The 24,414-nt window shown below is 44.9% G+C and overlaps 1 protein-coding gene across 1 annotated transcript in view; it reads left to right on the forward strand.

The window, feature by feature from the left end:
* The window catches only part of MACF1 (microtubule-actin crosslinking factor 1), a 357,742-nt gene that overhangs the window by 312,658 nt on the left and 20,670 nt on the right, over positions 1 to 24,414 (forward strand). The window contains 25 exon segments of the mRNA XM_021095983.1: positions 1,320 to 1,538; positions 2,502 to 2,705; positions 3,421 to 3,429; positions 4,377 to 4,608; positions 5,507 to 5,733; positions 7,501 to 7,623; positions 7,722 to 7,823; positions 8,343 to 8,444; positions 8,538 to 8,711; positions 8,803 to 8,958; positions 9,075 to 9,272; positions 10,128 to 10,256; positions 10,876 to 11,049; positions 13,356 to 13,511; positions 13,616 to 13,822; positions 13,947 to 14,066; positions 14,490 to 14,659; positions 15,895 to 16,054; positions 16,819 to 17,013; positions 17,324 to 17,452; positions 18,741 to 18,884; positions 19,331 to 19,519; positions 21,731 to 21,851; positions 22,410 to 22,573; positions 23,944 to 24,106. Of these exon segments, the coding sequence (XP_020951642.1) occupies positions 1,320 to 1,538; positions 2,502 to 2,705; positions 3,421 to 3,429; positions 4,377 to 4,608; positions 5,507 to 5,733; positions 7,501 to 7,623; positions 7,722 to 7,823; positions 8,343 to 8,444; positions 8,538 to 8,711; positions 8,803 to 8,958; positions 9,075 to 9,272; positions 10,128 to 10,256; positions 10,876 to 11,049; positions 13,356 to 13,511; positions 13,616 to 13,822; positions 13,947 to 14,066; positions 14,490 to 14,659; positions 15,895 to 16,054; positions 16,819 to 17,013; positions 17,324 to 17,452; positions 18,741 to 18,884; positions 19,331 to 19,519; positions 21,731 to 21,851; positions 22,410 to 22,573; positions 23,944 to 24,106 (3,967 nt within the window).

The raw sequence follows: 24,414 nt of genomic DNA on the forward strand, positions 1-24,414 counted from the left end.
TCGGAGCTCCAGCTGCCAGCCTACACCACAGCCACAGCAATGCCAGATCTAAACAGCATCTGCAACCTGCGCCATAGCTCACAGCAACGCTGTATCCTTAACCTACTGAGCAAGGCCAGGGATTGAACCCACATCCTTATGGATGATACTTGGGTTTGTTTCTGCTGAGCTACAATGAGAATTCCTCTCGTTACCCATTCCTAAAAGAATCAGCCAACAGTCCGTTTGTACACCAGTTTTTTTTCTTTTTTACAAACAGTATGGGTAACCGCTATTTCCTCAGAAATCTTCATAAATTGAGCTACTCATCCTAAACATACAAAGCTTAAGTGCCAGTTTTGTGGAGATGTTTATCAGAGGAAAAAAGCCAAATGAAACTGGATGAGCAAATATGTCATCATAGTCCCTGAGATATTTATTCAAGCTGATTTGTTATAATACTGCCTAAATTGCAAAAGGTATTCACTGAAAGGTTAATTCTGCTATGTTGTGCTTGTGCTATTTTACTGTTTTTTGGGTTTTTTTTCCTTTTGCCATTTCTTGGGCCGCTCCCTCGGCATATGGAGGTTCCCAGGCTAGGGGTCGAATCGGAGCTGTAGCTGCCAGCCTACTCCAGAGCCACACAACGCAGGATCCGAGCCGCGTCTGCGACCTACACCACAGCTCACAGCAACGCCGGATCATTAACCCACTGAGCAAGGGCAGGGATCGAACCCGCAACCTCATGGTTCCTAGTCAGATTTGTTAACCACTGCGCCACGATGGGAACTCCTATTTTACTGTTTTTGAAACTACTTTCATTTTTTTTTTTTTTTGTCTTTTTGTCTTTTTTGTCTTTTGTTGTTGTTGTTGTTATTTGCTATTTCTTGGCCGCTCCGCAGCATATGGAGGTTCCAGGCTAGGGTCCAATCGGAGCTGTAGCCACCGCCTACGCCAGAGCCACGGCAACGCGGGATCCGAGCCGCGTCTGCAACCTACACCACAGCTCACGCAACGCCGGATCGTTAACCCACTGAGCAAGGCAGGACCGAACCCGCAACCTCATGGTTCCTAGTCGGATTCGTTAACCACTGCGCCACGACGGGAACTCCTCATTTTTTAAAAAACTATAGAAAAACATATGTATGGTAGGAAAGTTTAAAAATTCAGTTACATACAAAGAAAATAAAAATCACTTGTAATCTTACTAGATTAATCCCTGTTTTTTAGATTTTAGTATGTATTCCTTTAACCTTTTTAGTGTGTATATACTACATTTTTTTCTTTAAAGCAGGATTCATACTGGTAGTAATACTTAACCCCTTTTTTGTTGGTCATAGGAAAAGACAGAGTCTTTAATACAGCAATACGAAGCCATTAGTCTGCTCAATTCAGAGCGTTACGCCCGCCTGGAGCGAGCACAGGTCTTGGTGAACCAGTTTTGGGAAACTTATGAGGAGCTCAGCCCCTGGATTGAGGAAACTCGGGGACTGATAGCACAGTTGCCTCCTCCGGCCATTGATCACGAACAGCTCAGGCATCAACAGGAGGAAATGAGGGTAAGGAGCAGGCTGTGCTTTATTTAATCGCAGACCCGAAAATGGGCTCCACGGTTTATCCAAAAACAGTACCCACTGAGTGTAAGTCTGTGTTATAAATTCTTAACCCATGAGAATTTCCTCGCACAATAAAAATGCGTATTGAGATTATTTCCTTTGTTTTTTAATATGAATCAGTTAGAGAGTATGATTATGGAAATGTCAGGAACCTGGTTATTGCAGAAGTAAACAATACCACGTGAAAATCAAGGGAGCTTAACATTCTTTCCAGTGACAGTGGGGCGTCATTGGACTGGAATGTGGTTGGGGGGCCCTTTCCATTTGGTTAGGCCCCTGCCGAAGTGCGAGCCTCCACTCAGGAATGTCAGAAAGCAGTCACTGCAGAGAGTTAAGATGAAAGGGAGATCTTTAGACACTCCAACTGATGCTATTGCCATCAAAGACAGCTTTTTAATGTTTGTTTTATTTGTGGTTTGTGGCGTGTGCTTATCCTATCTCTATTCCTGTAAAGGGAAGGACGTAAACTGGAAGTAAGGAGCAGTAAAGTTAAGGAGTGGTTGGATTACCAGAAATGTTCTTCATAGCTTGGCCTGCTCAGTGTCTCCCAGGAGACAGACCTTAAGGCACGCAGATTGCAGTGTGGTACATGGAAGTGTTTATGAGTACAGAAAACATTGGGACACATTCATATTGCAGGCTGAGAGTGAGAGAGGATGTGTCTGGGAAGGCTTCCTGGGTGGCAGATCATCTAAATTGTCTTTTGAAAATTAAGAGAATTAGAGTCAGAGCCCAAGACTTCGATTTTTTTTTTTTTTTCTTTTCTCCTCCATAAATGGTGAGATGTTGGGACTTCCTGGGTTTCAGTAATTCAGTTTGTTCAGTTTGCATGAGTTCTGATCAAAGTACTTTAAGCAAACAAGCTGGTATAAAAATGCTCATTTTAACCCGTATTTCTTCACATAGCAACTAAGGGAATCCATTGCTGAACACAAACCTCATATTGATAAACTGCTAAAGATAGGCCCCCAACTAAAGGAGTTAAACCCTGAAGAGGGGGAAATGGTGGAAGAAAAATACCAGAAAGCAGAAAATACATATGCCCAAATCAAAGAGGAGGTGCGCCAGCGGGCCCTGGCCCTGGATGAGGCTGTTTCCCAGTCAGCTCAGGTACGTGTGTGTCTTAAACTCAGATAACCTTCAGCTGTCTTTTAGACTAAGCAAGAGGCTCTGTGTTGGAATGCCCCTGTGCTCAGGCATGTCCAGACCAGCATGCTGATGAAACACCATCCTCAGCCAACTGGAAGCCTTTGTCTTCTGCAGTTTTATTCCAGGGAACATTGGTTTACTGACAACTATGAGGAGGGTGAAATGCATCTTGACTAGTATATGTTACCTATTGATGGTTTCCTTGGAAACTCTATGTTGTGATGACCTTTTAAGCAGGGATAGTTTTGGGTAAATTCATCTTGAAGCAGCAAAAGCCTCAAGAAAAGTCAGATAGCTATTGGGCTTGTTGCTTTGGGGATTTAGACAGCACATTTGTTCTCTTATTCAAGAGGCCACCAGCTTACTCCTAGTTCAGAGAAAGATGCTTGACTAAGAGAGAAGTTAGAGCCAAGGAGAAACAAACCCCCAGCAGTGGAGTTTACAGCATGTAACTACATACTTTTCAACTAATATATTGTTATGTCTGGGTATTTTATTCCTATGTTTAGTCAGTTTTCTTGGTTAATATTTGTACTTACTCAAGTTTCTCCCCCCACCTTCCGTCCCATCTCTCACTCACATTGTGGAATGTGTTACTTTGTGTTGTTGCTGCCTGCTCCTGTCTTCCCCACATCGTCACATTTCATTGTTGTGTTGACCGCGCCCACCATTACAGATTACAGAGGTAAGGTAACCTACCCCTGTTGGGACTAGAGTGTTCTTATGAAGCTGAGACTTGAGAGGATTACTTATAAAGAAATGTCCCTTAACTTGAGTGGAATAAATTTCATTAATGCAGTTTATTATGCCAATTTCATTTGGGGCAAAACCTTGAAATGAGGGCGTGATGGGAAGGGATTTTGTTAAGGAAATTTGACCATGTTATTTCCTATGGGACATTTAACAATTGGTAAGCCTTATTCTAATGAATGAATCCAGAGTTGGCTTTAGATAGCTTTTTTAGGGGGCAGTCTTAACTATTTTGCTCCTTTTTCTCCACTCTCTGCTTCGTATTTTAAATTACAATTTTACAATTATAGACACATTATTCAAAGTACCAGAAAAGTACAAAGGGTGATTGTTCTTTGAGAATAAGGTTAGCTTTGACCTTCCTTAATTACCTTTCACCATGCCAACTTTCTTTCTCACGATTACATCTGATGGGTTGTCAAATTGCATGCCATTGATACTTTTAAACTCCACTTCATGTAGTGTATGGAGTTCCCCATCCATTTGCACAGTTGGTGGAGGAACTCTAACTTGTTGGTCTAATCTGTTGCATGCAGCTGTCATCTGAGGTGTTGACACACTGACTCTCACTGGTTTCATAGTCTTGTCCCTTTCTCATCATGTTAGTTGGAATAGCGTTAATGATTTGAGTTGATTTCTGGTATGTTAAGTAACATCTTATTGATTCTTAAACAGTGAACTTTTTCTGATGGGCCAACTCTGGTGTACTGTGCCCCAAGTAGTTTCTCAGCTAGACCCAACACTTGGCAGCCACTGGGCTAGGCTGAGCACAGGTTTTATCCTAAACAGTAGTAGATTATACGTTGGTCTTACTCCCCAACATTTATCCTGGAAGTGTGAGGAAGTACTGCTGTGATGGCTAATGGTCTGACGTGTGTTTAGTTCCATGATAAAATCGAGCCCATGTTGGAGACTCTGGAGAATCTTTCCTCTCGCCTGCGTATGCCACCACTGATCCCTGCTGAAGTAGACAAGATCAGGGAATGCATCAGTGACAACAAGAGTGCAACGGTGGAGCTGGAGAAGCTGCAGCCGTCCTTCGAGGCCCTGAAGCGCCGTGGAGAAGAGCTCATTGGGCGATCTCAGGGAGCCGACAAGGATCTGGCTGCAAAAGGTGCTTGATTAATCTTTTTTTTTTTTTTTTTTTTTAATCAATGCAATAAATTCTGGATTTCCCATCGTGGCTCAGGGGAAACAAATCTGACTGGTATCCATGAGGATACAGGTTTAATCCCTGGCCTTGCTTAGTGGGTTAAGGATCTGGTGTTGCCGTGAGCTGTAGTTTAGGTCACAGATGCTGCTCAGATCTGGCATGGCTGTGGCTTTGGCATAGGCCAGCAGCTACAGCTCCAACTCAACCCCTAGCCTGGAAACATCCATATGCTGCAGGCGTAGCCCTAAAAAGACCAAAAAAAAAAAGAATAAATTCTAGGCTCTGGTTACCTCCAGCATCCCACCAAATGTATTTCACTGATCACGAAGGCAGTACCCAAGTAATGAGAATTCCACGAAATCATTTAGAATTCAGAACACATCTCCCCATTGAAACAAGGTTACAATTGGTAGTTAGAGTCCCAGGCCAGAAAACAAATGCTCCTTTACCCCCCTAATATGAGTAAACTGCAGTACCCATAGTGGGTAGAACATAACTACCTTTTGTAACACTCTCCATTGGGAAACATAGCAGGTTCAACCCAGAACACTGGAAATAGAGTCCTCATCTCAGCCCCTTTGTAAGTGAGGAGTTTTATGTCTTAGCAGTACTTTTATAACAGATGATCACTCATTTCTAGATTACCTCTGTGATCGCTTTATTTGAGAGACCCACATAAGTGGAAAATGAGAATATGAAGATAATAATAAAGCTAAGGTAGAAAACTATGTTTCAGTTATAAATTTTTAGAGCTTTTTAAGTATTATTTCTGTGAAAATGTGAGGATTAAATGTAATTTTTAATGAGGCTGATTTCAAGTCCTTAGAGAAGTCCCGTTCGCTCTTCTTTACCCCCTCAGAAATCCAAGACAAGTTGGATCAAATGGTGTTCTTCTGGGAGGACATCAAAGCTCGGGCTGAAGAGCGAGAAATTAAATTCCTTGATGTCCTTGAGCTAGCGGAGAAGTTCTGGTACGACATGGCAGCTCTCCTGACCACCATCAGAGACACCCAGGACATTGTCCACGACTTGGAAAGCCCTGGCATTGACCCATCCATCATCAAGCAGCAGGTCGAAGCTGCTGAGGTAAGAAAGAAGCAAAACCCTGTGTTCATCCTCTAGAAAAGCACTTTGTCCAAGTGTGTTGTGTTATCTGTTTAGCCAGACTGCGTGCCTTAAGAGTTCAATTTCTTTTAAGTAGTCTTTTTACACTTTAAAAAAAAAAAAAAAAAGCAGCTGGTCATCATGGTAGATTTATTTTAATGTACAAGTTTTGCCACTTGTATAAAGTATGTACAGCCCCCACCAGCTGTGATATAGAGCAGATCCGTCACCCAAAAGTAATTCTGTTATCAGTTTTAAACTTAGCAATTCAATTTAGTAGAATGTGCTTTAAAAATCCAGTTTTGGAGTTCCTGTTGTGGTGCAGTAGAAACAAATCCAGCTAGTATTCATGAGGATGCGGGTTCCATCCCTGCCCTCGCTCAGTGGGTCTGAGAGCCATTGTTGCCATGAGCTGTGGTGTAGGTCATAGATGTGGATCTGATTCTGAGTTGCTGTGGCTATGGTGTAGGCCAGCAGCTGTAGCTCCAATTCGACCCCTTGCCTTGGAACTTCTATATGCCAAGGATGCAGCCCTGAAGTGGGGGGGGGGGAATCCAGTTTTGCTTTCATTTCAGAATTTTGTCCTCACTATAATGTACCTTGTTTCTCAAGTAAATTTCTTTAATATAGAGACATAGGAAGTAGAAAAGAAATTAAACTCTGGATTCATCATGCAGAAATAACAACTGTTGCTTTGACATAACCTTTTTCTAGTCTTTTTGGGGAGCCCAATTTTTACTAAATGCATGTCTCATCGCCTCTTGTCCATTTTGGGCAAGCCAAGACAGTCTTGGTATTTTAACTATTTTCCATTTCCCCACCCCTGTCATTGCCAGACCATGCACCAGTTTTTAGGATCTGGCACAGAACTGACTTTCTTTAAGATTATATAGCCTGGTATTCCTGTTATGCTCATCTCTCAGCTCTTAAATTTGTGACTTGTGGAGTTCCCGTGGTGGCGCAGTGGTTAACGAATCCGACTAGGAACCATGAGGTTGCGGGTTCGGTCCCTGCCCTTGCTCAGTGGGTTAACGATCCGGCGTTGCCGTGAGCTGTGGTGTAGGTTGCAGACACAGCTCGGATCCTGCGTTGCTGTGGCTCTGGCATAGGCCGGTGGCTACAGCTCCGATTCGACCCCTAGCCTGGGAATCTCCATATGCCATGGGAGCGACCCAAAAAATAGCTAAAAAGACCAAAAAAAAAAAAAAAATTGTGACTTGTATTATTTTATCCACGTTGAGACATACTTCTCTTAATAGACTCCCAATGGTAGATTGTAATCTCCTTGGCCTTTGGTAAATTATTAAAGCTCATTGCACCTTTCTCAAGACTGTTTTATATATTTATTACTAATGTATAAAAATATATGTATATGAGAAAAATAACCAGAAGCTTCATGAGTGAAGTATTAAGAACATCAAAAGACTTCAGTGGAGTTCCCACTGTAGCACAGCTGGTTAAGGATCCAGCATTGTCTCTCCAACAGCATGGGTTCAGTGCCCAGCACAGTGGGTTAAGGATCTGATGTTCCTGCAAGTGTGGCGTAGGTCACAGCTGTAGCTTGGATTCGATCTCTGGCCCGGAATTTCCATGTGCTGTAGGTGTGGCCAAGGGAAAAAAAAGGCTTTAATGAAATTGACAGTTCTGTTCAACATCTGCTATTGATGGGGATATGGATTACATTTGCAAAGTTTAAGAAGTTCTGTTCTGCTTTCTGTTTTGGCTTATGTTCTCTTCATTTACATGCAGACTATTAAGGAAGAGACAGATGGTCTGCATGAGGAGCTGGAGTTTATTCGAATCCTTGGAGCAGATTTGATTTTTGCCTGTGGAGAAACTGAGAAGCCAGAAGTGAAGAAGAGCATTGATGAGGTGTGGAGAAACGGACGGGGGCTTCAGACGGGGACGTTAGTGGGCTCGCTCTAAGAGTGGTGTTAGTTGGAAAATGTGATTGACTCTTTTCCCCCTAGATGAATAATGCCTGGGAGAACTTAAACAAAACATGGAGAGAGAGGCTGGAAAAGCTCGAGGATGCCATGCAAGCTGCTGTGCAGTATCAGGACACTCTTCAGGTGAGAGGCCATGAGGTGACCACCATGGAAATATAGGCTCTGTGGTCTCTTTGTCATTATCTGAATCCAGCATAAGAATGGGTCACCTTCACAGGACTACAGCATTCCCAAACTTAAGACAGTGCTGCTCCTGTATTGCCAGCCAAAGTTTTCCACTTCCAGTGCTGGAAGTTCCGACGTTGGAATTTCTGCTCTGCTTGCCATGTTTTTCATCATGTTCTCATAATATTTATCCTCACAGTGGCTATACAGTGAGGCTGGCCTGGCTGTCAAAGTCGTTGCTTTAGGAGGTTCCAAACCAGGTTATCTTGAAGCACAGCTTGGCACAGGACCCAGGGCACACCCTGACCTTGCTAGCTAGCCATGAAAATATAACTTTTTTTTCATATTTAGTTTTTCCAGATTGTAGTTTATTTTGGACAGTATTCATCTCTGCTTGTATTAGCAGAGATCATGCTAATGGTCTCCAGAGTCCTCGTGTGTTTGTTCTTTGACTGTTTATCTGTATTTTTATTTTAGGCTATGTTCGACTGGCTAGATAACACTGTGATTAAACTCTGCACAATGCCTCCTGTCGGCACTGACCTCAACACTGTTAAAGATCAGTTAAATGAAATGAAGGTTTGTACCTGGGAGTGGTTTTTGAAGAAGGGTTGCTTCTCTTTAGTTTTTAAAGACTTGGCTTGATGTTAACATTCAGTATGTCTTTGCCAGGAATTCAAAGTGGAAGTTTACCAGCAGCAAATTGAGATGGAGAAACTCAATCACCAGGGTGAACTGATGTTAAAGAAAGCTACCGATGAAACGGACAGAGACATTATACGAGAACCCTTGACGGAACTCAAACACCTCTGGGAGAACCTGGGTGAGAAAATTGCTCACAGACAGGTAAGGCACGTGGGAGGGGACATGAGTGGACTACTGTCTGCCGTTTTCTCATTTCCTAACAAGCGTTCCCTTTATTTCATTTTCTGAGCAGCATAAGCTGGAAGGTGCTCTCTTGGCCCTTGGCCAGTTCCAGCATGCCTTAGAGGAGCTAATGAGTTGGCTGACTCACACTGAAGAGTTGCTAGATGCTCAGAGACCGATAAGCGGAGACCCAAAAGTCATTGAAGTTGAGCTCGCAAAGCACCACGTAAGTATTTTGAGACCAGGTACTGCCACCCAAAGTGTTTTGGTGGTGTGCACACCTTAGGGAACCAGGCTTAATGATATCTCTAAAGATAAATTATGTTGCCCAACATCTCTTAGGTTCTAAAAAATGATGTTTTGGCCCATCAAGCCACGGTGGAAACAGTCAATAAAGCTGGCAATGAGCTTCTTGAATCTAGCGCTGGAGATGATGCCAGCAGCTTAAGGAGCCGTTTGGAAACAATGAACCAGTGCTGGGAGTCAGTATTACAAAAAACAGAGGAGCGGGAGCAGCAGCTTCAGTCAACACTGCAGCAGGTACAAGCACGGTCCAAGATGGGTAGAGCTACGCACATGGCATTTTCGAAAGAAAGCCTGTCTTAAGTCAACGAAAGGACAGTGGTTTAGGGTAGAACCCCCTCTGCATTGAGAGAAGGTCATTTCTGTGCTGGAACTTGTCTGGAAAGAACAGCTTTTGGTTGGCTTGTTCTTTTTGGATTAGTTTGTCTTCTCTCTCTCGTGTGTGTGTGTGTGTGTGTGTGTGGTGTGTGTGTGTGTGTGTGTTGTGTGTGTTTGTTTGTTTTTAGGGCCACACCCATGGCATATGTATGGAAGTTCCCAGCCTAGGGGTCAAATTGGAGCAGGAGCTGCCGGCCTTTGCCGCAGCCACAGCAATAGCCACATCAGATCTGAGCCACATCTATGACCTACACTACAACTTACAGCACTGAGGGCAGGGATCAAACCTGTGTCCTCATGGATACTAGTCAGGTTCTTTACCATTAAGCCACAGCAGGAATTCCCTTTTTGAATTAGTTGGTAGTCTGGTCCCTTTGTCTGCTATTCAGAGTTAGTAGATCTTTGTTGTAACAAACCTTGGTCACCGTTTCAGTTATTTCTTGGATCAGGTCAGGTCCTTCCAGATCCATACTCAAAGTGCCTTAGTCAGTTCATCAGGTGATATCAGATACCTGTATCTTACAGCGAGGTCTGAAGGATTTTGCTTGATTCTAAAAATATGTAAATATATTGGCCCCCTGCACATCCAGCACCAGAACAACCCTGCCTGAGAGCAGCCCAAAATTCCTCCCTCAAGAGATTCCTCACATGGTCATTTAGAAAGTTTACCTTTGAAATTGACTACTGACTTTCCCCGATGTCTTTTCTCAAAAGGCCCAGGGTTTCCACAGTGAAATTGAAGATTTCCTCTTGGAACTGACTAGAATGGAGACCCAACTTTCAGCATCCAAGCCTACAGGAGGACTTCCAGAAACTGCTAGGGAACAGCTTGATACACACATGGTAATAGCTTTCTTGAAACTGAGCGTGAGCATCCCTTAATCATAGCTCCTTTCTGAATCCACAGAGATACGTGTATCTGGGAGTCAACCAGGTAGTACATTTTCACTGACAATTGAGTACTTGGGGATTGCTGCTCTGTACAGGCTTTTAACACCCTACAATAGGCAGCAGTAACGACAGGGAAGAGTCGACCTGAAATACATTGGTGAGCTGGTAAATTTCTAGTTAATTGGATTCACTGCACAGGAATATTGATTTGACGGTGAGAGCATCAAGATGACAAATACATAATAAAACAGATGTGGTCATATTTAAGAAAAGGACTACTTAGGAAGGATTTAAGGAAATCCAGTAGAAACTGACAGTATTTCAATAAAGGCAACGTAATTTCTAGGCAAATCCCTCAGGAAAAGAGGAAATAAATTTGTGATTCTTAAAAAAATTCTGGTAACAAAATTATTTTTATGTTAGGGAGGAGTGGTGGGTTTCATTCCGTAATTGTTCAGTAGTTGAATTGAATCCATAAGAAAGAATTTTGATCAAAACGAGACCTAAATCTGTGTATGGGTGTCTTTCAGGAAATTGGCATTATTGATGTCGTTCTTGCCTTTTCTTATAGGAACTCTATTCCCAGCTCAAAGCCAAGGAGGAGACTTACAATCAGCTACTGGACAAGGGCAGGCTGATGCTTCTCAGCCGCGATGATTCTGGGTCTGGCTCAAAGACAGAACAGAGCGTGGCACTCTTGGAGCAGAAGTGGCATGTGGTCAGCAGTAAGATGGAAGAAAGAAAGGTATAACTGCAAAATTCAGAGTTAGTGTAGTTGGTTTAGTGATTGCATGCAGTTATCATCTAGTTTCTATACAGATTTTGTTAAGACCCCCTTATATTGTAAGAGAAGCTAGCAAAACCAATATCCTCAGAATTGGCTTTGTGCTAATCGAGCCATCTTCTTGCCATTTCATTTCTTTTTTCCATCCATGTCAAGCTGCATTGATGCTACTAGTTTCTGCCAGTACTTGCTCTTACAATACTGCATTCCCTTTCTGCATCTACCAGTTAAAGCATTACTGCCTGTAACTGCTCAGTGATGGACTGTATATTCCATATTAATTACTGATTTGTGTTCCTACTTAAAAACGGGTTTTGTGGTAGTTGGTGACTTGGGATTGGGAGGTTGGGAACAGCACACAGGGTGTATCACTAATAATTCCTTTCTAGTGTAAGTGCAATATAAAGAAAATTTACTAAAACTCAGGAGTAGGAAACTGTATGGCTTCTTCCTACTCTTCCTCAAAAATCAAATTCTCTTTAAAAGAAAAGTAATCAGAGATCAAGGCATATACCCCAAAACAATGCTTTTTTTTAATGAGTACAGAGTTTTAGAATATCTCTCTGCACAGAGTTTCTGTACTAGGTGGATAAAACATAAAATACGTGGTCAAATCCATTGGCTACATCCATTGAACAGATAGATGCTAGTCGTGCATGTACCAGGCATTGTGCTAGGCGTACACTGGAAGCAGTAAAGGCATGAACGGTGTCATCATGAACTTTTAATGGGCAGAAGGAAATAAACCACATATTCATAAAAATGTTGAGAGGAGCATTAATTTGATAGAATTCTTCTAGTGTGGGATCTGGTAACTTTGTTATACAAAGAATGGGCAGAGGGCCTGAGTGTATGGCTGTGTTCTAATTCTTTGATGAGGCTCCTCTATAATTCCTGCCGAATGGAGAACTAAGACTAATTAAAGAAATCGAGGGAGATTCTGACACGTAATCAGGAAGTTTCTAGAGAGTTTTCCCAACAGTGGAGCAGGTTGCTTCGAGAAATACAGTTTTGGCCCTTGAACAACTGGGTTTCAATTGTGCAGGTCCACTTATTTGCAGCATTTTTTTTTCCCCAGTAAATTTGTCTGTAGTATTACACAATCCCCACTTGGTTGAATCTTGGGATTCAGGACAGTGGATACGGTGGCCTGACTGTAAAGTTACACATGGATTTTCAGCTTCTTGGAGGATCGACTCTTGTAACCCCGTGTTATTCAAGGGTCAGCTGAACTTGATTGAGCAAAGGCTAGCTAGCTGTCAAGTACAGTTATTTCTGATTTTGCAAGAACATTGCATTTCAGGACCACTAAAATCATTTAAGTGTGTGTGGTGCTCTCTTAAAGAATATGTAGATAAAATGATGTGGAAAGATTTTCTGCCATCTAGTAACTTGCAGTATATTCTTAGCATTTCTATAATAGATTTGAGGTAGATTTATTTTTTCCACTTGATTTGTTTAGATTGAGTCTGTAGGTTTTTGTAACATTCATTATGATTAGGTTAAAAGTAACCTGAAAACACCAAAAGGAAAGTAAAAAGCAATGAACATTTTTAGTATACGTATAGGGTTTCTTTCTGTGAATATTTTGCATATATTCGTTTTGAACAACCTGTTGTTACTCTGCTTTGCCCGCCTGGTGGATGGGCCAGGGGCAGAGGTCTCGGGACGGAGCTTATAGACTCTGGAGTTGGGATGTACCCATAGAGAGTAGCATGCACCCTGACTGAGCCATTGCTTTTTTGCCATTCTGATGTCGCACTTTTTCAGGTGCCATGTTTTCTGAAAACGTATTTAGAGAGCACTGCAGTGAACACCATCCTCACAGAGATGTGCTTTTCATTTAGCTGTTTTCATGCCACTCAAAGGACATTAAAGAAAATCAAGACTTTGCCAAAGCAGGTCGCAGATCCTGCAGCTGTCACCACGGAAGAGTCTGTTCACTTACGTTTACTGAATGGCTTGAATGGCTTTATTCCTGTTCTTGAGTGTCTCCGGAAGTGGGGAATGGCAGAGAAAGCCACTTATGAGCTGCAGCCTGTGCTCTTTGCTTTTCCCTGCACAGTCGTTTCAGTTTCAGACACCAACATTAAAATCTCCCCTTCTTTGCAAACAAGGCATGTTTAGGGGTTGATTAAATGAGGCTTCCTTTTTGGAAGTCATTTCATTTGGTGTACAATTCGTGCCTTTGTCCTTGAAGCTACAATTCCTGAATTTGGCACTTTTCTTTTGCGTGTGTGTATGTGTGTGTTTTACTTAAAATTTAGTCAAAGCTGGAAGAAGCCCTCAACCTGGCAACAGAATTCCAGAATTCCCTGCAAGAATTTATCAACTGGCTCACTCTGGCAGAGCAGAGTTTAAACATCGCCTGTCCTCCTAGCCTGATTCTAAACACAGTCCTTTCCCAGATAGAGGAGCACAAGGTAACAATGGCATTACAATGTCGTCTTCTTTTTGAAAGTACCCATTGAAAGAGATGCTCCTCTATCTTATCTCCAGTTTAAAAAGAGTAATATTTTCCCCTCAGGTGTTTGCTAATGAAGTAAATGCTCATCGAGACCAGATTATTGAGCTGGATCAAACTGGGAATCAGTTAAAGTTCCTTAGCCAAAAACAGGATGTTGTTCTGATCAAAAATTTGTTGGTTAGCGTCCAGTCTCGATGGGAGAAGGTTGTCCAGCGATCTATTGAAAGAGGGCGCTCCCTGGATGATGCCCGAAAGCGGGCAAAGCAAGTAAGTTGTAAAAGAAAGATACTGGTGTGCTGAACCATCTGGGTCACAGTTGTTGGTTCATGTAAAAGTGCCATGTTGTGTGCACGTTCGTTCCTGTTACAACTTATTTCTTATGTAATTTTAGTTCCATGAAGCTTGGAAAAAACTGATTGACTGGCTAGAAGATGCAGAGAGTCACCTGGACTCAGAACTGGAGATATCCAACGACCCAGACAAAATCAAACTTCAGCTCTCCAAGCATAAGGTGTGCGGTTCACTACTCTCAGCTCCTGAGCTTGGTGTTCACGGAGGATTGTCACTTGCTGAAAATGCCAGAACTGGTCAAAAGAAAACTAATGGGCAATGTTAAACGGTCAAGATCAGAAAGCCACGCTTCCATTTTGTATCTAGATAGTGTCTAACTATGACCCCTGCTCATTTGCGTAAGAGTTCAAACAAAGTGGTTGTGGGAGTAGCCAGCGAAAACTGTGGCTTTTTGAAGTAGTCATCCAGTGGTGTATGCAGCACAAGCAAAACCTTATAAATTTCTTCAGGGTTAGCTGTTATTCATTTTAGTTCAAGAAATATTGACATTCATACCATATCTGGATACCCACCAGAAAACTCAGTGTCATCTAACTTTTGGCTTTTTTTTTTTTTTTTTCTTCTTCTTCTTTTCTGGAAACAGGAGTTCCAGAAAACTCTTGGTGGCAAGCAGCCTGTGTATGATACCACAATTCGAACGGGCAGAGCCTTGAAAGAAAAGACTTTGCTTCCTGATGACACTCAGAAACTTGACAACTTACTGGGTGAAGTCAGAGACAAATGGGATACTGTTTGTGGCAAGTCTGTGGAGAGGTGGGCATGGTGTCCCCCTCTGTGTGTCTGTATGTTATCTCAGAAGTAACCAAGGATGGTGACAGGATTCTATAAAATGGTCATAAAGCCAGTACATCAGTAACAGGTTTTGTGGCACCTTGCTGTCTCCGGTTAATTCAGTGAGAGTTCTGAAATAATTTGAATAGACTATATGAAAATTATCTTACTTTCAACTTGAACCTTACTGTGTTACAAAGAGAGAAACCTAGAAAGTCAAGCCAAAAGGAAAAGACGACCTGTAACTCTTTATGTTAATCACCGGTTTGTAATGCCAGTAGCCGTCTCACCGAGTGTCTCTTGTGTTGGAAGCTGGACAAAGGCTCTGATGTATTATCTCATTTAATGGTTGTGAGGATCACTATATCCTCGTAACATCTGTGGTTTGGGGACTGTTCTCCCTCTTTTACACATGAACAAACAGTCATAGGAGTTCCCACCATGGCTCAGCAGAAACAAATCTGTTGAGGATCCATGAGGACGCAGGTTCAATCTCAGGCCTCGCTCAGTGGGTTAAGGATCTGGCGTTGCCGTGAGGTGTGGTGTAGGTCACAGACACAGCTCGGATCTGGTGTTGCTGAGGCTGTGGCGGTTAGAACGGTAACTGCAGCTACGATTCGACCCTGAGCCTGGGAACCTCCATGTGCTCTGGTTGCAGCCCTAAAAAGACACAAATAGAAAGAAACAGTCATAAAGAGGTTTCTTATTACCTCCCTTACACTCACTCAGCTCCTAAGCACCAGAGCTGGCAATTTGGTTCTAAGAGTTGTACGTTTATCCATTTCTACCCATTATGCTATGGAAGCATTATGCTATCTCTGTATTATTTGTACTCCCAATTTTTCAAATGAGGTGACTAAGGTTTATGGAGGTAAAGAGACGACCCAGAGTCTCACAGTTGGAGGGGAGCTAGGAGTTGAACTCCTGGCTCCAGACCATTAACAGAACCATCACCCGCTGCTGGAGTGTATAATGTAAATGGAACAGACTTAGGCCGTCGGGCAGGTCCGGCTGGATACAACTGCACTCAAAGGTGCCAGAAGGGCACCTGTCACCTGCATAAGGCATGATCTTTCCAAGAGAGTGGTTTGAGTTTAAAATGTCTCAACATCTTAGTCACTCCTTATATCAAGTTCAAGCAGTGTTCCCTTTCAAAGAAGAGTGAGCAATTCATAAAAGAATCCCTGTAAACAGTGATGTTTGTGTGCTTTTCTCAGGCAGCACAAGCTGGAGGAGGCCCTGCTGTTTTCAGGCCAGTTCATGGACGCTCTGCAGGCCCTGGTCGACTGGTTGTACAAGGTGGAGCCACAGCTGGCTGAGGACCAGCCAGTGCACGGGGACCTGGACCTTGTCATGAACCTCATGGATGCCCACAAGGTGGGGGCAAGATCTGGGCTGTGTGGAGGGCAGAGCCGTTGGGTCCTTCTCCGTGTGCATGCTGCCCTGCTAGGGCTCTCCTTGAAAGAAGGTCTCAAAGAGCCTGTGTCTCTGCTTGTCAAGAGAGGCGGCTCCTTGCTCTGTGTATGTGTAAACACACTGTTGCCAGGATTCTGCATCAGTCACAAAGAATTTACCAAAATTGGTTGGATTCAGATTTGCCAATGTGTAAAACATCACTTGAGGCTCCTGCCACTTCCTGCTTGTATCTCTCAGTTGAGTAAAAATGAGTTCAAATTCAGGAGCCCCTCAAGATAGCCATTTCCACTTGATTCCTAAAATGGAAGCTTGTTAAACTACTTCTGAACTGTGCACACCAACATTTAGGGTAACCTACTCCTGTACATGAGCTGCATAACGTCTTCTTGCTTCAGCACAAAGTATTCAGCTTTACCTTGAAGTTACACCAAATTCTTATTATGTGTATGGCAGATGGGCTCTTAACAGCCACAATTCCGGAAATGTTAATGTAGAGTAATTCCCGTTTCACAGATGAGGAGAGTGGGACTCTGGTTAGCACTTAACCAGTCACGCCTCTCCTGTTCAGAGCCACGTCCTGGGGGGGCTTCTTTCTTACTTGTCACCCTGCCTCCCTCTGTGCATGAGAGACGCGCGGTTGGAACCCACGACTTCTTTTTCTCTGGTTTTCCTGCCTGGGTCAGACCATTCATAAGACAAACCAGTTCTTGTGTTTTCTTTTCCAGGTTTTCCAGAAGGAGCTGGGAAAGCGCACAGGAACCGTTCAGGTCCTAAAGCGGTCAGGCCGGGAGCTGATTGAGAACAGTCGCGATGACACCACGTGGGTGAAAGGGCAGCTCCAGGAACTGAGCACTCGCTGGGACACCGTGTGCAAACTCTCCGTCTCCAAACAGAGCCGGCTTGAGCAGGCCTTGAAGCAGGTCAGAGCCTTTGTGGCCAGCCCGAGGGGTGCCCCTGAACAGCCACCCTCTTCTCTTTATCAGATCGGCTCCAGCCAGTCCTGTAAAGAACACAACGACATGTTCTAAATGTTCTTTGAGACTTAAACCAAAGTTTATATTAGGGAAATAATGGATTCAGTTGGTTTTCAAAGTTACATCTTTACACAAAAGATGATTTTGTGGCATAGAGCCTTCGAGTGCCCGCAACATGCTAATGATTCAGGCCAGACCCCTCCGGCCACCCCTGTGCCCAGAGGGAGGCTCAGTCTCTTGTGCTTGGTTATTTCAGGCAGAAGAGTTTCGGGACACGATCCACATGCTGTTGGAGTGGCTTTCTGAAGCCGAGCAAACACTGCGCTTTCGGGGAGCACTTCCTGATGACACAGAGGCCCTGCAGTCTCTCATCGACACCCATAAGGTAATCCAGTCCCAGGGTGCAGGGACACTTGTCACCCACACGGTGTGGGCAGCCCTGCCACGAGCAGAAAGCAACTTTTGCTTAGAAACTTTAGATCTCATGTGAAAAGGAACAAAGCAAGAGTGGGCCCAGCTTACCGGTTTAGCAGGACTAAGAGGGAAGTGACTGGTGGGTTTTGTGACCCCTTAAGGACTACTCAGTCTTGTGGTTTTTTACAAAAATAGTACATGCTGGTTTTAAACAAGTCAGACAGCTGTGTTACTTAGAGGGAAACATGGGCTGTTCCACCTTTGCGCTCCACCTGCACACGCCTTGTGTGACTTTCCTTAGTTGCCAGCTCCAGGCCCCCATCTGCACCCCCAGAACTGCTTACCAAGCTGCAGAATATAATGCAGCACCTGGGGCCTCCGTGTGACTGCATAACGAGGTGGGAAATGCTTCCTTTTTAATTTTTGTGTTTCCCACTAAGAGCTTTTTTTTGGGGGTGGGGGTGTGCACTCGTGACACACGGCAGTTCCTTGAGGAAGGGATTGAACCTGAGCCGCAGTTGCACCCTGTGCCACAGCTGCGGCAGTGCTGAAACTTTAACTCACACTGCATGGGAACTTCCTCCCGCTAAGGGATTTTAATCCGGGTTTTGTCATCGAATTGTGTTGTGGTTATTTTTAAAATACTGTAGGGAGTTCTTGTTGTGGTGCAGCGGTAATGAATCTGACTAATATCCATGAGGATTTGGGTTCAGTCCCTGGCCTCGCTCAGTGGGTTGGGGATCCAGCATTGCTGTGAGCTGTCGTGTAGGTCGCAGACACGGCTCAGATCTGGCATCATTGTGGCTGTGGTGTAGGCCCAGCAGCTGTAGCTCCATTTTGACCCCTGGCCTAGGAACTTCCATGTGCTGTGAGTGTGGCCCTAAAAAGAGAAAAAAAAAAAATATTGTTTTGTAGCTGTTCCTATATTCATTCAAAACAACACTGTTAACACATGGAAATGTATATAAACAGGAACTTATGAAAAGAGGGAAAGAAGCTAATTCAAATCAGGAAATGGATCGTGCCTCTATGTCTCTAATCCTTATCATCCATGCAGAGAAAGTCATTCTTGTGTAAATCCCTCACTTCCCCATACCTTTTAGAACTGGCAAGAAAATGCCAAAGACCCCTAAATACAGGCTTTTAGAGATCATGTCAACATAGGGAGTCAGAAAGCACTGAAGTTGTTTTCCCCTCTCAGTGTAAACTAAGAATACTGCTAGAGAGGATTGAAGTTTTTGGTCTCAAATCTTGCTTAGGAATTTATGAAGAAAGTGGAAGAGAAGCGAGTGGATGTTACCAGCGCAGTGGCCATGGGAGAGGTGATCCTGGCCGTCTGCCACCCTGACTGCATCACTACCATCAAACACTGGATCACCATCATCCGAGCTCGCTTCGAGGAGGTGGGTTCCTAGTTCTAGAGGAAGACTGCACAGGCCCTGTCAGATGGGTTTATAGCAGTTAAGTACCGCAGAGCTTCCCCCAGCCCCCTTAGAGGGACTCATGCACTCCCTGTGGATACCTCAGCAAGTACTAAGTTAACAGTTTAGTAGGGATAGTTTTCTTGGTGATGTGCAGATCTGGAAGTCTGTGCTGGTGCATCCAGTGCCCCGTTGTGTCTTCTCCCTCCTTCCGGAGAAGGTCTGTGTCTGACATCACAGGCCACCTTTGCTTTCGGGAGCACTGATTTCTTATTCCAGCTCTGTCTCCAAGAGTAAGAGTGAAGCCTATTGACTGCTTGGGTGGTCTTTCCCCTCAAAAGTCATTGTTAGGATCACATAAAAAGGGCTTTGACCACTCGGAGATGTGTGGGACTGAGGGCTGATGCTGATGGTTTCCCTCCCGCCAGGTCCTGACATGGGCCAAACAGCACCAGCAGCGTCTGGAAGCCGCCCTGTCAGAACTGGTGGCCAATGCCGAGCTCTTGGAAGAACTTCTGGCGTGGATCCAGTGGGCCGAGACTACCCTCATTCAGCGGGATCAGGAGCCCATCCCTCAGAACATTGACCGAGTTAAAGCCCTTATCGCCGAGCATCAGGTAACCCCGCAGCGTCGTGGGCTCAAGTGTCTCCTGCGTGGCCCGGGAGCCCATTGCCTATAACCTGCGCATCTGTGTTTTATTGGCTACTGAGCATCTTCCCACAGACTTAGCAGCTTAAAACACGCTTACTGTCTCACAGTTTCCGTGGGCTGGGTGTCTGGGCAGGCGTTAGCTGGGTCCCCATCTAGGGAGTTACCAGGCTGAAATCGAGGTATCGGCCAACACTGCAGTCACCTCCAGGCACTTCTGGGTTGTGGGTGCAGCTCATTTCATTACAGTGTAGGCCCAAGGTCTCCCTTTTTTCCCTGACTGTCAGCTCCTAGAGGCCACCCTTGGATCTTAGCTACACAGCACTCTCACAGTTTCTGTCTTCCGGCAGCTTCTGTCTTCAAAGCCTGCAGGAGGCCCTCCATCCTGCCCTGACAGATCTTCTATAATAAAATATAAGCCTGGGAATGACCGCCTGTCCTTTTCCTGGGGGAGATTACAGAGGACACGTACACTGGAAGTCTTGGCCCAGCTTAGAAATGTGCCTGCCACGTCCTGTTTTTATCGATTTGCCTCTGAGCAAGATCTCATTACCCCTGGATTCAAGAAGATCTCTTTTTTTTTTTTATTTTCCCACTGTACAGCAAGGGGGTCAGGTTATCCTTACATGTATACATTACAATTACATTTTTTCCCCCACCCTTTGTTCTGTTGCAACATGAGTATCTAGCAAGAAGATCTCTTATGTGAACCCAGAGATGGGCCAGATAATACATCAAACTAAACTGAATGGAAGAAACCTTAGTTGAGCTATCTTCACAATATATTTATCCTTAGGAGACAGATGAGGCTTTTAACCCTATGATTTATATTGAATACAGGCATGGATCTTGCTTAGTTATACTGTGGATATAAGGTCTTTTTAGTGTGTATAATTAGTACACATAATGGGAACTATGTGTACCCCCCCTTCCCAATGAGTTTACCTCCACTGACCCCTTCTCTCCTGAGAGGTTATCTCCTTCCATCAAGGCCAGTCCCTCTCCCTCTGTCACTTCGGCTCCTCCTTGTGCCTTCACACTCACCTGCCTTGTGTTCCCCCCATCTCTGGCCCTTCCTTCTTGGTCTTAGCTGATTCCTCCTCTTTTCTCCACTTGTTAATATTATTGTTCCCCGAAGCTCCGTTCTTGCCCCTCTCCTTGCACCGCTGAGGTTGTGTCTGGTCTGACCTCCAGCCAGCACCCGTACACCAAGGACCTCTACCTCTCCTGCCTCAGCTGCTGCACCATCGTCTCCTGAAATCCAGACGTGCAGGAGGCCAGCAGCAGCTCTCAAACTCAGCTCCTCCTTGCCCCGTCCCCACCGCTCCTTCCACACCTGCCTCCTCCCTCCTCATCCACCCAGTCACCCAGCACAGAAGCCTTTCATGTGTGTCCGGATTTCCTCCTCTTTCTGTGTCCCTTACAGTGAGCCAGTCATCAGGTCTTCTCTGTCCTACTTTCAGGACACCTCTTAGCTCCTTTTCTCCTGCCCTGGCACAGCCCCTCGCCATGTTTGGCCTCAGTTGCTGCAGTGGTTTCCTGACTCGCACCCCACGCCATGACCTGCCTCCTGCACTGAGGCCAGAACGATAGCTCTAAGGCAGAGACCTGATCATGTCTCTGCAGGATCACAAGACTTCGGTTGCCCACCCTACCCCCCATTGCTCTTGAAATAAAGTCCCAATCCCTTAGCCTGGCACAAGCACAAGGGCTTTCTGGGTCTTTCTTCTGCCTGCCTCTCCAGCCCTCCCCCTGCTTCTGCTCTGCTTCCTCAGCTCAGCCAGCAAGCAGAAGGGCCCTGGCTCGCTCCACTGTCAGATTTCCCTGGGAGCGCCCTGCAGCACATCCCTCAGCACAGCTCAGGCACCAGCCTCTAAGCAGCCTTCCTCACCACCTGGGGCTGTGGGTACCCATCCTAGGCCTGCCTTTGGGGCCCTGGGTGCCACTCATTGCCCTGACTGCCTGGTTTCCTCACTGCACTGCGAGCTCCTGGGAGTCAGAGGCGTGTCTTATTCCTTCAGGTGTCTCGCTTGGCTGTGTTCATTGCAGAAGTCGGGGGGCATTGTACAGAGGCATCTCCAGTTGGTCCACCTGTCAGGGGCTGGGACCTTGTTAGTAAGAAGTTGCCTGGTTCCATCTTAGGCAAGAAAACTCTTAAACTGTTTTTCTTGTTTAATAGACGTTTATGGAGGAGATGACTTGTAAACAGCCTGACGTGGACCGGGTCACCAAGACGTACAAAAGGAAAATCATAGAGCCGGCCCATGCCCCTTTCATGGAGAAGTCCCGTGGTGGCAGCCGTAAGTTTCAGCCTGCTGTGTAGGATGCTTCTTCCTTCCTGCTCGTTGAGGATGGCACATCCCAAGTGCCCTGCAGAAGTTTCTTTACTATTTTCAAAAACCATGTTGGATGTGAACAAAAATCTTCTTTTGAAACTCACTTTTCTTACACTGACAGGCAGTAACTAGACTCAGTTTTCCAGATTGGTATGAAACTTTGGAGTTGTTAGGCACATTCTGTTGCAGTGGCCTTTCCATTGTTTGGTTGTCAGTGCTGACTGTTTACATTTGGTCTGCACTGATTTCATCATAAAATGAATCTGCTCCTCTAGAACCATCGACAGTTCCTCGGATCACTAAAGCAGGACAGAGTTGATTGACGATATGAGCCAGGTCCCTGTCGGCTGGGGAAGAACATCCGTAGCCTGGAGAGCAGTGTGCTTCCAGGGCTAAGTGCTGCCAGGTCCCAGGTTTCTGGCTGGATATTATAAAGCTCTCCTAGGTTGATACAGATGGCAGCTTCTCCTTGTGAACCAATGAAGCAAGCTTTTCTAATCTCATGGTTATTTTTCCTTTTAGGAAAGTCCTTGAGTCAGCCCACACCTCCTCCCATGCCAATCCTTTCACAATCTGAAGCAAAAAATCCACGGATCAACCAGCTCTCTGCCCGCTGGCAGCAGGTGTGGCTCTTGGCACTAGAGCGGCAGCGGAAGCTGAACGATGCCCTGGACCGGCTGGAGGAGGTAAGGCCCCTCAGACCCCCACCCCAAGTAGGCTTCCCCTCAGGGCAGGGATTTGTGTCAAGACAGCCCTTCTGAGGCCCCTTGAACATGACCTGTGTGCCTTGACCTACTTCAGAAGGAAGAACAGACCAGTATAGGTCAGTACTCTGTCCTTCAGGCCCTTGGGAGAAAAGACAGGTGTGAGGAAACCAATAGAGCAGGCTTGGTGCCCGGTGGTGGGGAGGAGGCAGCCAGCCAGTCCAGGAGGGGTCCAGCCTAGGGTGTGACTCTCCTCAGTGCCTAGCTGTGGTCGAGAATCAGAAGCATAATTACTGCCAGGTATGGAGTTGATCACAAAAATGACCATTATTGAGCCCTTTATGTAAAAATATAAGCTACCCAACTATGAAATGAGTGATTTCTCATAGTCCTGTTACTCGGATACTCTTTAGTAGGTTATGAGAAATTTATTTGAAGTATCATTAACCAGTCTAAAAATACAGTACTTCACTTCCTAGTTTCTAAAACAAACCTCTAATATCTTTTATATTTTTTTTATTTGTGCGTATCAAAGCAGCTATGCCCAGAAGTGAGTGTTCTGTGTTTTTTGTTGTTATTTCTGTAGATCAGTTGAGTTTTAAGCATATTTGGTTTTGGCTTTTTCTTTTTTCCCCATTCCTTCCAACTCTGGAGTTTGAAAGACCAGGGGGAAAACTGCTGCACTGTTGAAGTCATTCTGAGTCTGTGTCACTGACGTAGTCCAAGTAGCTCACCATCGCCTTGCCCACCGCACTGGCCTGCTGCTGACTCTCAGGGCCACATGCTTCACATGGCAGTGGGGCGGGCAGTTAGCTCCCTGTGGTACCATCCCAAAGAAACGTGCTTGGGTGCAGGACTGGATCCTTGATGCTTCCAGCTGGAACTCACCCTGTCTCAGAGGACGGGGGATAAACATGAGCTCCTGAGAACATAGGCCTCTGTGTGGTCATAGTTCCTTTCAATATCCCCTCAGTGAGGAGTGCTGAGGACTTCTCTTCTGAGACAGAATCCGTGCCCTTAGATCTAAGGGGACGATCCTTCGAAAAATTGCCAAGGAAAGCAAAGCTGGCTCCACCCTTTCTTGTTCTGCGTGCTCCGTACTCTCCATGGTGGTTGTTCAGTTACTGTTTCTCCCGCTGCTCCATTATACCACAGCTCATGTAAACAATCATGGCTTTATTAGGTGAAGGAGCCACAGTGCTCCTTCACAAAAGAGGCAACACACAGGTATCATCGTTGGTCCCCTTCCAAAGGCCCGCATGGCTTTGCTGGATGTCTGAAAGTTTGGAATGCTGCAGGCAGGTGTGAGGGCCCAACAGTGGGTCTTGTTGACACCTCTGGTTTCTGTCTAGTTGAAGGAATTTGCCAACTTTGACTTTGATGTCTGGAGGAAAAAGTATATGCGTTGGATGAATCACAAGAAGTCTCGGGTGATGGATTTCTTCCGGCGAATTGACAAGGACCAGGATGGGAAGATAACACGTCAGGAGTTTATTGATGGCATCCTAGCATCCAGTGAGTCCAGTCATAATTCCAGGCACCGGTCATACCTGTATTCTTTGCACTTACTCTGTAGAAGCAGGCTCTATTCTGCCTAGATAGTTTTTCTGAAGTTAGAGCTATAGTCTTAGGGAAGAAGTATCTACATACTAAAAGAGTTCTGTTGTTTTGATGGAGAGAACATTTTGCTGGGAATAAAAAAAGCAAGTCTGGTTTGACACATTATGGCAAGCAAAACACATTCAAGGCATAGAAAAGGAGCTGATAACTTTTGTGATTAACAAGGTTCTAAGTACCACCATACCTTGGAGATAGTGCAGGTT

Source organism: Sus scrofa, chromosome 6, assembly GCF_000003025.6.
Source record: "Sus scrofa isolate TJ Tabasco breed Duroc chromosome 6, Sscrofa11.1, whole genome shotgun sequence".
In the NCBI taxonomy this organism is placed as follows: Eukaryota; Metazoa; Chordata; class Mammalia; order Artiodactyla; family Suidae; genus Sus; species Sus scrofa.